Source organism: Ammospiza caudacuta, chromosome 1, assembly GCF_027887145.1.
Source record: "Ammospiza caudacuta isolate bAmmCau1 chromosome 1, bAmmCau1.pri, whole genome shotgun sequence".
Lineage (NCBI taxonomy): Eukaryota > Metazoa > Chordata > Aves > Passeriformes > Passerellidae > Ammospiza > Ammospiza caudacuta.
In genome coordinates this window covers 43,747,167-43,762,423 of record NC_080593.1, presented here as the reverse complement: position 1 = coordinate 43,762,423, position 15,257 = coordinate 43,747,167, and the positions used below count along the sequence as shown (strand labels likewise).

The 15,257-nt window shown below is 35.2% G+C and overlaps 1 protein-coding gene across 5 annotated transcripts in view; it reads right to left on the bottom strand.

Moving 5' to 3' along the window:
• Positions 1–874: 874 nt before the first annotated feature.
• ATP2C1 (ATPase secretory pathway Ca2+ transporting 1) overlaps positions 875–15,257 on the bottom strand; it is a 62,208-nt gene continuing 47,825 nt past the window's right edge. For all 5 annotated transcript variants that reach the window (XM_058810372.1, XM_058810380.1, XM_058810388.1 and 2 more), the window contains 11 exons: positions 13,723–13,879; positions 12,206–12,376; positions 11,120–11,217; positions 9,490–9,540; positions 8,541–8,707; positions 6,884–6,952; positions 5,090–5,206; positions 4,192–4,339; positions 3,480–3,575; positions 2,541–2,682; positions 875–1,687 (listed from right to left, as the gene is read on the bottom strand). In XM_058810372.1, the coding sequence (XP_058666355.1) occupies positions 1,551–1,687; positions 2,541–2,682; positions 3,480–3,575; positions 4,192–4,339; positions 5,090–5,206; positions 6,884–6,952; positions 8,541–8,707; positions 9,490–9,540; positions 11,120–11,217; positions 12,206–12,376; positions 13,723–13,879 (1,353 nt within the window). In that variant the 3' untranslated portion in view covers positions 875–1,550. The remainder of the gene's footprint in view (positions 1,688–2,540; positions 2,683–3,479; positions 3,576–4,191; positions 4,340–5,089; positions 5,207–6,883; positions 6,953–8,540; positions 8,708–9,489; positions 9,541–11,119; positions 11,218–12,205; positions 12,377–13,722; positions 13,880–15,257) is intronic.

The following is a 15,257-nucleotide window of genomic DNA, read 5'->3' as shown; positions in this document are numbered from 1 at the left end:
CAGCAGCCCCATTTTCTGGCAAATTTCCTAGGAGTCCCACAGGCAAAAGGCAGAATTACAAGTCCAGTAATATTAACAAGGAAATTTGTACTGCACTTTTGAGCATGGCATATGGGGCAAGTCACAATAGCAACTGCAGAAATACCCCAGTGTCTGTTCATGACAATACCTCCTCAAATGACAGGATGAGCACTGTGACAGCATGGGCCTGAGCCAATGCCACATTTTCAGGCTACAGTGAGGAGAGATCCACATGCACAAGTTTACAAGGGAAAGAGATACCACTGTGTCTTTGACTCTCCACAGAGACCTTTAGACATCCTTTTTTCAATACGCTTTTAGGTGTTAGTCTTGCCCTGTTGTCATCAGTGTCATCTCACCATCCTTTCAGGAAATGCATGGAACTATTTTGAAGGAAAGCACTATTTCCAAACAGTGAATATTAAGAGTATTCAGACATTGTAATATATTAAAAATAATTTTACAATGTCAAAACAAATCTATTATAATGCTTTTCTAACCCCAAAAGTAAATCTGTAGGTTAAAATTCAAAGTTACCCTACCAGGAAAAAGGGGGGTTTTTTTATGAACAGAAAGGAAGGAAAATGAAGCTTCTTTGAGAGAGGGATGGGGTTTTTTTGCCCAGCCAGGATTAATATATTAATTTTCTAATTCAGTACACTGCAGATAATTTCCATAATTATTGTCTTATAAATCACTCAAGTGATCTCACAGTCATAAGCTAAAGTCAATATGGAACAAGACACGAAACAAAGCCTGTATCTGCAATGATATCAAAACAAGCTCGTTCACTTCATGTAAATGCCAGTTTCTTTTAAAACAAAGAGACGACACACTTATAAGAAAAGCAAACATTTACTTCAAATTGCAGTATAGGCTTTTCAATCACAGAAAAAGAAAAGAAAAACAGTGATCCGACAGCGGTCACATCCTGTGCAAAAAAATAACCAAACTTGGGATACAAAAAAACTGTAGCACAAGGTACTTGAGCCGCTTACACATTGCAGAATAAAGTAAATAAATACAGTAGCTAGAATATGGCACTCTTGTGACAGACTCTAAACCCAGTGGAATGCCTCTGAAATATTTTTATCCTTGTATTAGTAGCAAAGTCCCACCACCATAAAAGTAGAATAGTACAATGCTTTAAATAAAAACAAACTAAAATATTTATATCTAAGAGAAGGATTTTACACAGTTATATTTTTTAAGTGCAGAAAATGGGACTTGGGCTTAGATCTTTCTTTAAATTAATCCCTGCCCCCCTCCCCCCCAATACCATTCAATCTTAAAAGTAAATTTATGTTTGAGGAAAAATGTTACCAAAGTTGCATAATTTCATTTGTTACTTCCACAGTTGGAAGTTAAATTCTAAACAGTCTTGAAACATGTAGTTCCTCATTAGCCAGTGAAACAAAGGACTTGTCAAAAGCCCTCAGGATTTCTTTATCCTCCAGATAGTGTTTTGCTTTCTCCAACACCTTTAGACAGCAATCGCTAAGTCTGCAAACACAAGAATGCAATATGCATCATACATCAAGAAAAGACGAAGTTGATGAAGAAGAACTTCCACGTTTCTGGATCTTTTCCTTGCTTCTTTCGAACTTCTTTATTAGCTCAGTCACTATGCACACAGAGGAAGTGAGTCCCAGAAGAAATAGTAAATCTGGAAAAGATAATTAGCCTTCTTTAAAATTGCTATTTAAGGCTAAGGGGAGACATAAAAAAGAACAAGACTTAACAAAACTTTCAAATTTTCTCCCAGTCATTGGGAAAGTTCAGGAGAAATAAAGCAAAATTCAGTATTTTGCAGGCCCAGAAGATTAACATGCATGGTTTGTGCACAAATCATAACTACACACAAGATACTAAAAACTTTTAAAGTATCTCATAGACTTATTTTCAGCAACAAAATTAACTTAATTCTGAAAAAATAATAGTAGCATAATCAGAAATTATGCTACAATAATCAGAAATTATACTACAGTATTTCATTACAATCACTTAAATCCAGAAAACTACAGAAGTAATAAACCTTTGCCAACAGCATTATACATCTATGGCTTTTTAAAATCCTCCTGTTTATTTACCCTATGACAATGCAATATATATTAAAGGATTGGATTTCTAAGTAAGGTGCTTATATTTAGAGAAAAAATTTGTGAACTAGTTAAATTAGCAGTGCTCAGCAACCTACTAAGTCAGTAATTTTGCCTGCAACAAAATTTATATTAAAAACTCCCAAATAAATAAGCACCTTTATATAAATTTGAGAACACACTGATCAGTTATGTACCATATGCATTTAAATAAAGGTTCCGAAAGAAAACATCTAAAATGATTCATAAAACTAAAAACCAATCAATGAAACAAACAAAACCCCTACCCACAAAACAAAAAGCATCAGCAAGCTTTGTATTCCTGTTGTACACAAAAAGACAGAAAGTGATCTTACAGAACCACACCACATTTATAACTTAATCCTTAATGGACAGTTTTGAAAAGGGAACTCTTCTTACCCAAGACACTCAGGCTTTCTGTTTGGAAAACCTTCTGAAGTGGAGGAAAATAAATGACCAATAACTGTCCCATTATAGATCCAAGGACAGCGTAGCAGAACATTTTGTTACTGCAAAGTCCAATCTCAAACACAGACTTTGTCTGTAAAAACAATCATATGTTACATTAAGATTACAACAATATGTAATCTTGATTATCTAGACAAGAAACTACAATTTCTTTTCATCCAGACTTTTAGCAAAATATAAAGTATTCCTGTTGACCTCTTAGATAATCCAGAACAAGTTCTTGAACAGGCTAATTGCATTTTCTCCCTGGCAAATAGAGTACAAGTCTTGTCTTCATAGTCAAGAACTTGCATATTGATCTCACTATTCCACAAGTACAGTTCATCAGAAACAGATTTCCACTACACTATTCCATAACAAATAAGACCACAAATTACAGTAAATGTAGTCATGTATACTATTACAACATTTCAGACTTGTTTCCTTAAAATAAAAAAAATATACACAGATTAAAAAACACAGACCAGTTTCAGCAATTTTTCTTGAACTATGGGTTTAGGATTACAAATTATAAAAGCTAAGGCCTTCAAGAAATTTCACATTCTGGTAAGGCTGCTGAACTGACAGAATTTCCAGGAAGAGAAAAAAAACAACCAAGTATACACAGCAATACAAAGGACCATCACACTTCAGCTCTTAATAACAACTTTCTTGCTTTTGTCAGGACACCACCAAGTAAACAAATTAAGTAATTAATTTATCTGTAATTTAAGAAATCCTACCTAATAAATACATAAAACTCTGAGCTTAACAGCAGATGTGAAGTAAATCTGCCGGAAAAACACTTGAAACAAACACAGTAAGATCTTCCCTCAAAGAAAACTGATTATTGTGTTAATACTGTGTAAATGGACACTGTGAATCACTTACCTGAGATCTAGAACTCAAAGCATTGAACATATCAAAAAATACAAAACAGGTGAAAGTCATGGTTGTATCTCGTGGTGTTATTACATTGTCTCTTAACTGCCAACAAAATAAAATGAAATGGCTTTAGCATGCTTTAAACCCTCCACAATTAAACAAGTCAATTAAACAAATTATTACAACAGTTCTACAATAAGTTTAACCAGTTAGGGAATGAAAGCAAAAGAAAGGTGTCTGCCCCAAGCTGATTTATTAAACCATACATGAAATCACCTGTAATTTATAAAAATTTGTAATTCCAAGCTATGATTAAATGAAGCCTCCTGACCAACATTTATTCTAGCACATGGAATAGCAGGAGTTCTATGATACACTACCAAATGTTCACACAACATTTTTCTCTACAGGGAAAACAAAGTCAAATGGCTGTTTCATAATAATCTGGTTAGAAGATTTACATAATTACTTTCTATGGGCAAAGTTTCCAAACTAGATTTGGAACCTGAAAAAGTCTATGTTAAAATAGAGACTGGGGATATATTTCACTTTTCAACAACTGTTTTGCAAATCTTCCCTTCTACTCTGCTAGTATAAAATAAGCATGGCCAAAACTCATGACTAAGCTCATATTAACTCTGAATTCCAACTGCTGGTATAAAAAGGATTTCTTTTAATTTAGGTTGTTTCTACTCTAGGTTTTGCACTTTTGTCATACCTCTCTCCAGAAGACGAACAGTGTTCCACAGACAATAATTATTGATGAAACCAGTATTTTAATGATCAGGTTTTTGGTCAGAATGCTGTCCTTCAGATTTCTTGGAGGTTTTCGAATAATATCTTTATCCACAGGCTCCACCCCAAGGCTTACAATTAAAAGAACATTTTACATTTTTATCATCATAAAATTAATTCACTGCTTCTAACTTAAGCATTAGGTTTTCTGAGTTGACAAAAAAATGATTTAATTCTAGTTCCTCACCATCTCTCACCCTACCATCTACTTGCAGTGAAGAGGGTCAGAGAAAGAACCCAGAGGGAAGCCAGAACCCTGCATGCAAAATTCATGGGCATATCCACTAGCCCTGCTACTTCCATGTAATTAGATACTAAAGTAAACTAAATAGAATTAACACAGAAACATACTACAGACATTGAAGTTCACAGAGAAAGTTCACACGGAATCACTGGGTTGGAAGAGACCTTCAAGATCATCACATCCAACATGTGCCCTGACAATTCAACTAAACCACGGCATTGAGTGCCACATCCAACTTTATTTTAAACACATCTAGGTGACTCCACCACCTCCCTGGGCAGACAATTCCAGAACTTTATCACTCTTTTGGTAAAAAAACTTCTTCCTAATATCCAGCCTACAGCTCCCTTGGCACAGCTTAAGGCTGTGTCCTCTCGTTCTGTCATTTGCTGCCTGGGGAAAGAGACCAACCCCCACCTGACTACATCCACCTTTCAGGGCATTGCAGAGAAAAGTTTGATACTTCTGAAACATCTCACTGAAGCTTAACATTTCACAGTTCCCTTTATGAGCAACCATTTCCCTTGTTGAAATAAAATGAACACAGAACCCAATAGAGTTAAGAGTAATTACTTACCTTTGAGCTGGAGGTCCATCCATAATAATATTGATCCATAAGATCTGCATGGCATTGAGAGGATTAGGAAAGTTCATTAATGTAGCCAGTGAGATTAAAGTCAGTGCTGCTATACTCCTGTTGAAAGAATCCATTTTTACAATTGTCAGCATTGAACATTTCTGAAGACCCACTGATAACTGCTTTGTAATCAACATTTCAACTGTTTAAGAGTGGATACATATTTTGACAATGTGAATCATGACTGATGTTGTTGAACTTTAAAGATAGAGCATGAAATCCTTTCAAATACTCATTCTAACAAAGTCCATATTTAAAACAACATTGGTTCTAGCAATAAAAAGTCAGCAAATTTGCATTTTAAAACCTCCCAAACTTCGGTAACATGAATTATCACTCACCATCACCTAATTGATGGTGAGTGATAATTCTGAAATTTTTTTTATGGGGGACTGGGTCCTATTGTTTTCTTGTGCCAAAAGTCGAACTTCTAAACGTGGTTTTGAAAAACAAACTGCTTTTCCACTGCTGATGTAAACAAACTCACTCTGTGCACCTGTCCCTGGTTTGACTGGTCAGTCAAGACAAGGTACTACTCAAGCTCCCTAAAAATACCTACAACCACTCCTCATTACTAGCAAGATGAGAGGTCAGGCCAAAGACTGAAAAACAGATTAGCTGGCTGCAAGCTCAGCATTAGAAACCTCTGTAAACAAATACGCACTACTTGCTCTCAGTGAAAGATTAAGAGGTTTCATAACCAAGGAGAAGAAAGTAAGGCTTACAATAATTCCAAATTTAGCACTGTACTGAACCCTATTATGCTCTCTCTGCAAAGAGGGACAGAAAAAACCAAAGGGTAACTGATTAATCAAAAAAGGTAAGGACACTTTCTTAGAACATCTGTGCTTAGTTATTTTTCAGCAGCAGATTCCTAGGCTAGTCTTGGTAAGACTGAAAGTATATGCCACTTGTTACAGTGTTTATGTAAACATATTGGCCTTTTCTCGGTTTTGTTATGTTGGGAGTTTTTGTTGTGAATTTTGTGTTGTTCTGGAGGGGGTTTTTTTGAGTGGTATTTGTTGTTTGTGGGTTGGGGTTCTTGTGGAGCTTTTCTGAGTTTATCAGAGGTTTTAGATTTGGTTGTTTGTTTTTTAAACTTCTACAAATTTCAGACCACTCTGAAATGTCATGAAGGCTTCAAAAAAGTACACAAACAACATGGTGAAGAGAAAAAACATGTCCCTGAGTCCAGATCCAATCAGATAAACTCACAAAAAATTTGAAACTAAGGCTTAATAAACTCTTGTCCTCTTACCTTACATGTGCATTATGTAGCTAGCACATGAATCCTTGTGTGCAAGAAAAGGAATTCACCTTCATATAGTTAGCTCATTCCACAAACCAATACATGGATTTCAGAAGAACTACCCTGCTGATCCTCTGGCTTCCCCCATTTGAATACATGTACTGGTTAAGGAGGGACTGACTATGAGCTTCCCATTTAAACAGGGACCCAAAGGCAGCTCTGCTCCTTCTCATGATCCCTTCAGTAACTCACTTTACACATCCCAACAGGAAGAACTATGACAAAGTTACATGTCTGTTTATTGCACTATCTTCTGGGACTTCAAAAATAAAACAAGCCACCAAACACAAAACAGTGAAAACTCAAAAGCACAGTATATCAGCATCCTCCTCAAAATTTACAGTATTGACATGAATTAATGCATCTGCTTCATGCTTTGATTCATTCACAAGAAACTTCTGATACTGACAGCTTTTCAAACTTACGTGCTCAGTTGAAATCTAACAAAATTTTTTATATTATTATAAATTCCTTTACCCTCTTCAATTGCAGACCTGCAATTAAAAACAAAGATTACATTACAAGACAAATGAATCTACTGCCAAAAAAAAGCTTAAAACAAACAAAAAAGCTATTAATTTAAGCACCAATAAAACCAGCAAGAAGCAAATGGAGCTGAGGTTCTTTTAACTTTGGTAGTCATTGTTTTTCAACTTGACTTATAAGAACCCAAACTATTCTGTGATTGTGAATAATCACAAGTTATTTATGATCATTCAAGATGCTTAACTTTGAAAATGTAATTATTAGAGTAAGATCTCCTTTATATTCAAAATTCACCACCATCCTTGACCCTTCTAAATCAAGTCAGATAATTAAAAAAAAAAAAAAAAACAAACAAAAAAACCCCAAAATAACAAACTCCAAAAAAGCCAACAACACCCCACACACACTTCAAAAAAACCACAGCAATACAACATGGCTTTAGAGGACCATGCATTCTTCCTGTACCAGAATGAAATACGTACAGACCATCTTCACAACCCCTAGCACATGTCACAACTTGCCTATCACATTATCACAACTACTGCAGTGAAAAAGGATTTTCTGATACCCAAATCACATCTACTTTGCTGCAAATAAAACTGATTTTTTTCTTACGCTCCCACAAGAATTAAACAGCATTCCTTTGGTAACTTAAAACAAAGATAACTTAAAAGGTGGGGAAAAGATGTAAAACTATGGAAGTTCATACTTCTTTTTTTCCTTAGCATTCATCACTCCTCTGTCTCTCCTATTGAGAACTCTCCTGATGACATGAGCAAAACTGGATAACACAGTCCAGCAAAAACCTCACCAAGCCCATGTAAAGTACTGACTACAGATGTCCTTCCTATGTACTCTTCTGCCTATGTTAAAATGATTCCCTTCTCTGTTATGTTTTTGCATAACAGCAAATTTCTGTTGGCTGAATTAGTGTGACAACCTCAGATCATCTTCTGACATACTGCTACATAGGCAGATTTTCTTATACTGTACTTTTCACTTCTTCCCAAGGGTTAAATGTCATACTTTAGAACCAAAGTGTTCTGGGATTGATGCATAATTTCAAAATGAAGGCTATTTTGCCAGACAGCAGTTCAGCTCTGTCAACAATCACTACCTTCAAAAGTCAGATGAATTAAAGTCAAAATAGGATTAAGTTTAGCTAAGCTCTTTTTGAAATACACTGACCAAAAAAATGAACAAGTACAAACAGCTGGTCACCAGACACTAATAACCTATTTTCACCTGTGACATCTAAATAGTTAATATTTTTTTCCTTTTCTGAAATCACCACATTTAAGAGTTGAAAACAAACAGAGATCTATGTAATTTTTTTAAATCTTGAGTGGAATGCTCTGTCATTTTTTCATTAGTTTTATGCTTCTGAAGTACAAAATTGAATGAAATCTACTAACCGCTAATAGACTCAATTTCACCTCAGTTATGTTTCCAAACATCTAACACTTCTGACTGAGCAGAAAACTCATTTACAGCAGCTACAAGCTCATTTACAAGTTCAGGGAAACTTCTATTTGTTTAACCCAGAGATGATCTCATTAAAGTTATATAGTACAAATGCACATAAAGGCCACCTACATTATTGTCTGAAAATCATCATCCACGAGGATCATATCTGCTGCCTCTTTACAAACATCTGTTCCAGTTTGTCCCATGGCTACACCAATATCTGCAGCCTTCAGAGCAACAGCATCATTCACTCCATCTCCTGTCATAGCTACCACAGCACCATTATTCTGCAGGGACTAAAGAGAGGGAAAAGAACTTAAATCAGGGATTGAAATAACTCATTCTATAAAATTATTCTAGATACAAGGTTTGTGTCACTGCTCCCCCTCCCCCATTTTTTATAGTTGCACTGTAATGTCCTAAAGAAAAAAGGTGCTCCTTCTGTTCTAAATAGTTTTTATACAAGATTTTGGGTTAAACTTCAGTTCATATATTCACAGCCTTAATTTTAAAGCTAGGGTATTTAAAATCCGCCTTTAGGCAAAAGAAAAAAACTCTAGTGAAAGACAGAAGATATTGTATTTCCACATTACCATTATCACCTTCTCATAAGTCATGCATGCATCCCTATGGTCTCAGTGTTTTGACTTCTCCTTATTGTTACTTTTCTGATTGTTCCAATTGTTACACTGAGTCCCCCCTTCTTTGCTACCTTCTTTTGTTAACTTCTGAATAGAGGCATTGCCACAGACACGGCTTGAAATTCATTCCCTTTTATCCCATCTGACAAGTATCAGAAATATGGTTCTTTCAAGCTCCTAGTCAATTCAACTGCAATGTGACACAAAATCAGAATCAATCCCCAGCTCCCTACATAGAAGAAAGCACAATGTTACCTACCTATTCCTTGTGGGCACTATGCATTTTTCTATGTAATATTTTCAAGTACACTTCATTGCCAAATTAGATGCATATCTGATTTCATCTTGACACACTGTAGCACATTATAGTATAAGTAAAGGCAGCACAGGCAATACCCACAGCAACAGTCCAGCATTTGAGCCTCTATAAGACATACCTTTATAATTTTCAATTTATGTCGGGGACTGGCTCTGTAGAATACTGCAACCTATTAAAAAAGTAATGAAACAGTGGTGAAAATTTCAGGTATGTAAAGAATTGCATTGGATACTCTTAAGGTAGAGGGTAAAAAATACAATCAAAGGCCAACTGTATTCTTGTTAGCTCTTAAGCTGAAGCACCAGTGAGCTATGTTTTTAACTAAGTGAAATAATTAATTTAAGAGGAGATTCAAAGCATGTCCTGGTAAACAAAGTTAGTGCTGCTTATTTCAAGATAGAATGTGCAATTTAAAAGCCTTCTAAAATAATGAAGCAACTGAAGTATAATGGCTTGCTGCTGGCCTTCCTGACTAAATTCATGCAGGCAATTGTGGCACTGACTCTACAATCACCATCCTTTTTCCTTGTCAGCACAAGTGACAAGCTACTCAGGAGATTTCAATTTTACTAGTTTACAGCATATTATTAACAATTGAAGTTTTAAAGATAATAAAAAATTCTGACTTCAAAGGACCAATTTTCAGATTTTTCTTGTCTCTGGACTTCTCTGTAAACTGAAATTTGAGCACGTGGAATTTAGTTTTCCATAAACTCCATACAGTTAGCATTTTTCCTTTTCAAGAAGCCTACAAAAAGCTAGATTTCTCATCAATCAGTTTAGTCTGTATAAAGCTATCAATCTTATTGGTTGATTTTAATTCCTAGTAAGATTTTAAGCAAACACCTAGAAAAGCAATTGGGTCAAAGGTCAAACACGTGTAAGTAAATTTGGATCTATTTCCGTTATTTAATGTGGACAGCCCTTAAGAACATATATTACCACATAAACTAAAAATTACTATTTGCCACATAATTCTTGCTTTTCCCCAGTTTCTGTGAGTCACTACGAAAAGACAGAAAGCTGACATGCACATTTCTTGCTTGCAAATATTGGCTTTTGGCTTGCTTACACCAGGCTCAAGCATGCTGCAGTCTAATTTTGCAGTTCTTTGCAAACAGAGCAGCATTTTGCTGCAAGAATTTTGCAACATGGCTAAACTTGAGCCTCTATTGCATTTGATTATGTCTTCACATTCATAACCTGGACATTTTAGTTAATCCATTTAGTTATTTAATAACTAAAAAAAATTATTAAGCAGTAACTTATTAAATAGACCCCTTCAAAATTCTCAACTAGTGACCTCAGATTGATCAAAATAATTAGAAACATGGACAAGTCTTACAAATTACAAAAGAATAGACTGTCTGAACATGCAGACTCTAAGATTATATAAATGAACTGAGTTGCTCACAAATAAAATGGCCTAATAATACAAAAAGTTCAGTAAGAGGTGGCAAAATGAAAGTTAAAGATAAAAAAAACCTGAAACATTAAAAGAGACAGAAGCAAACCCCTGAATCATTAAAAGAGACAGAAGCAATTTATTTTTTGATATCTAAAAAGATAACTGCATAAGTTGAACAAAATAGATTTTCATATTGGTCATGTCAGAAAAAAGATACTTATTAGAACAATATTATTTGTCACTCAGGAATTGTATTTTACCTTGCCACAGAAAAAAAGCATTTCTCAATATGTAAATGTATCCTTTGCCACATTTCAGTAAGTAGTACATCAAAACAAACCTTTGGTGTTATTTGAGAAAGCTGCTGAATATCCAAATCATCTATCTCTTCTCCAGAGATTGCCTGTGAATTTTTGGAATACAATCCTAGTCGACTAGCTGTAAAAAAATAATAAAAAAAACCTTAAGATGATAATTTACCCTTTTAAGACATTAAGTACTCTTTTTTTTTATTTTTTTTTATGCTAATATTTCCTGCAGCATTTCAGATTTGAAATACCTGGAGCAGAACACCTTACTACATTATTGATTCAGCATGTTGGAGTAAATTACATGAACCCTCAACATGCTACAAAGTCTATCCTAAATCAGGTATTTATTTGCTTAGTCTTTTTAGGTCTAAAGGTTTGTAATTGATTCTGTCAGGTGTCATAAACAAATAGAGGAGCTCAGTTATCTCAAAGAATTTACAGTTCAAAAATAACATGACAGAAGATGAAAAATAATATGAGGGAGACAAGGAAAAGAAAAAAAACCTCTGATAAAATACTCCGAGTTTGGGGATATACTCTTCACATGCACATTGAACTGTTCATCATCCTGTCTGTAAAAAATGCTCATTCTGGCTGAAGTGCTTGTTCTTTAATGCACTGTACTGTAAAAAGAAGTTATGTAGTTTGTTTAAATATTTATTAATAATACTTAAGGTTCAAACTTAGTTATATGGACAAAACTACTAGACAGCACAGAAGTATATCATTATTCCTTGTCACTGGCTCTTTTAGTTCATCCCTCCTGTCAGAGACAGGCACCCAAAGCTGAGGGTAGGCAGGGTGCTGGTGGTGGTGTAACAGTAAGAATCAGAAATCAAGCATATGTATTAAGTAAACAACATGAAAAAAATAAAGTTTCAAACAGCCAAAGTCATGTTAACTAAACTAGAAAAGCTGCTATTCAAGCTGAAACCAAAGTATCACTTCAGGCTAGGATTGTGGTTTTTTTGGGTCTTTTTCCCTGCTAATTCCACCGTGCCATACATTCACCCAAAATACAGAACTCACAAATGTTAAAGACTTAATACACACACTTCCTAACAATTAGCTAAACAGAAAACAAGAAAATATGAAAGGCAGGGAACTGCTCATACCAATGGCAACTGCAGTTTCCTGTGAATCTCCAGTAACCATTTTTATTGCAACTCCTGAGGTGATGAGTGTAGTAACAGCTTCTTTTACACCAGTCCGCGGGGGATCAATTATTCCCACAAGCCCCAAAAATGTCAGCTGTCCTAACTCAGGACCAGAAGCTAAGGCCAGAACTTTAAGCAGAAAAAGAAATTAAAATGTTAAGATTTCAAATTAACGTTTACATCAGCATTTAAAACAACTGTTTCTAACTAACAAGCTAGCATAAAGCAAAGGGCTGGAATTGATATTTTCCTTTTTTTTAAACCTGGGTAGTGGCAATGCTGAGCGTTCACAATAGCCTATTTATGTACACTCTTGTCTTCTAAAGAACTCCTTACCAAACAGCCAGGTTTTAAAGATAACTTTCCTATTTATTCTCATCTGAAAGTGTTTATATTTTGACTGTGTGGAAAGAGAACCACATCTAACTTTGTGATTTCTCTGTGCATTTCTTTTATGCACTAGGATGAAAGGGAGGATCATTTAACATATTTATTTTCTGCTTTAGTTTTTTTTTTTTACCTTTTGAGAGGCAGATTTCATTGAGTACATGCTGAATATTTTCTGAAATGTCTTTTTTACCTTTTGAGAGGCAGATTTCATTGAGTACATGCTGAATATTTTCTGAAATGTCTTTTCAAGTAGGATTCTTAATTCAAATATATTTAAATGTCATTAGAGTTGTAAGGAAAAAGCAAGTCTGCTCTTTTCAAAACATTACCTTTGATTTTTTTGACAGACAGAACAAATGACTGTTCAAATAAAACAACAGAAGAAAATACCACTCCTAGCATATCCTCTCAGCTTCTAATAATTTGTATCTTAGGATTTTCCTGAGCCACAGAGTACAGCAAAGGTACTCTGTGGCTCCTTTTAAAAATAAAATGAAAGAATTAAAGAGCTGTGCACGGACTTAACAGCCTAGAGATCTCTTCACAGAGGCCAAAGAAAGCCAGTCATGTATAATCCTGGCCCATAATCAACTCCTGTCAATCATCTTGTGAAAAATATTTTGTTTTATCTAAAATTCTATACAGCTTGTTAACACAGAAGATAATTCTAATGGCATCTCCTGACCTGCAATCAGTTATGCTAGCCTAACTCATGAAGGTGAGAGAAGCCAAAGTAATGGACAAATAAACATATTCACATTAAAAAAACTCCACAGGCATCTATAATAAGGTATGGAAGCCATTAAGTAGCAATGTACAGTTCAGTTATGGTCATAGGCAAGAGATGACAGAAAGCAACAGTGCCCTCTCATCCTCTGCAGTTTAATCATGGTATTATACAGGCCTAAAAACTAAGCACAGTGGCACTTACTGAACAAAAAAACCCCAACCAACCAAAGAGAGAAGAAGATCCCAGTGTTTTGGGTTGCTCTTGTTTGTTGTTGTTGGTTTAGGGGTTTTTTTAACAACAAGCAGTGCTATTTAAATGAAATTGATATTTTGAGAGACTTTTGAAACAGCCTTACCTCTAAGCCCTGCAGAACCCATAGACACCTTCTCTTGCTGGTATTGCTCTCTCTGCTGCTGCACCAGGGGTAGGCTCTGTCCCTTACAGTTATAGGATGTGCAGTATCTAATGACTTGTTCATAAGCACCTTTCATAAAGCAAATCTCAGGTTTGTCCTAAAAGAAAAAAGAGCTGCTGTGCACACATGTGTGCATGCATAGCCACACATACACAAGTACATACACACATGGATACATAAGAATGACGTGCACTTTTGTTAACAACCTTAAGAACATAATGCAAATCAAACTTACACTTCTAAACATAAAAATCTGTTCTTTTGAGTGTCTCTAGACAGTGTAAATTCAAGAGTGGTGAAGTCAAAAGAGCCAAGCTAATAATCAATTTCTCATTTCAGAACACAGGCACTGCAAGACACAGTTTACAGACTAAGAGGTTATGCAAAGGACAGAAATTCAACCTGCACAGGACATTAGACCTGAAAGACCTTAAGCTCCTCATCAGACCAGCTGTACAGGTCGTTAAACATCCCCTCCATTCTTGTACAAGGCCTAGTAACTCTAATATTTTCCAGATATGCATTTAGCCTTGATATGACAATATCATGGGACTGAGAGTCCACCAGCTTCCTCAAACACTTAACTCCAATGCTAAATCAACTCATTCCTTCTCCTCCCTCCCTTTCCATTAAGAACTGCTGCTTCAGCTAAATTTCCAATCACTGATCACTCATCTTTCTCTCCAGTTGAACTAAAAAGCTCTTTTTTAATATATCTATTTTCTTCCTGTGAAGTTATTCATATGTACAGCAGTCAAGTTACCTCAATCTTTAATGATAGGCTTAAGAGAGTTCCAAGTTTCTAAATCCACTGCATATTCTTAGTCTTCAAATAATTTATGTTCTCTTTCAATCTACTATTAATTTTCCAACATTCTTTTAAAATTGCTGATTCCAAAACACAGACACAGTAAGTCTTTACATAAATTAAAATCTTATAGCAATTTGTGCTCTTTACAAAGACATGGATAATCAACAATATAACCCCTATAGCTAAAAAGAGTCAAGTGCCTTCTTTCCAAAGCAGATTTTACAGTGATATTGGAACACTGTCAGCAAGCCTGATTTTGATCTGAAGTACTGCAAGATTTTTTTCATAAATCTAATGAAAGGTCTGTTGTTGCACATACTGTCTAGAAGGCTCCAGTTATCAGACTGGCAGTGATTATGTCAATACTTGTAACAAAAACATTTATATGAATCTAAATGAAACATGAATGCCCATATGTATGTGAAAGCACCAGAAGGCAGAAAAAGAGATTAAAAGAGTGGGTTTTATTGATAATCCATGCCAGTGTTGACATCAATAAAATCTGTCAACGCTGGGGATGTGATGTCTGCATCAAACCAGAAACCCTTTGTTTCAAAACAAATTAAATTTTACGATTGAACATCAATGCATATTCTTGCTCTTAATTCATTATGTAACTATGCAGCACTGGAACAGCAGAAGACTGGCAGAATTGCTTTGGATA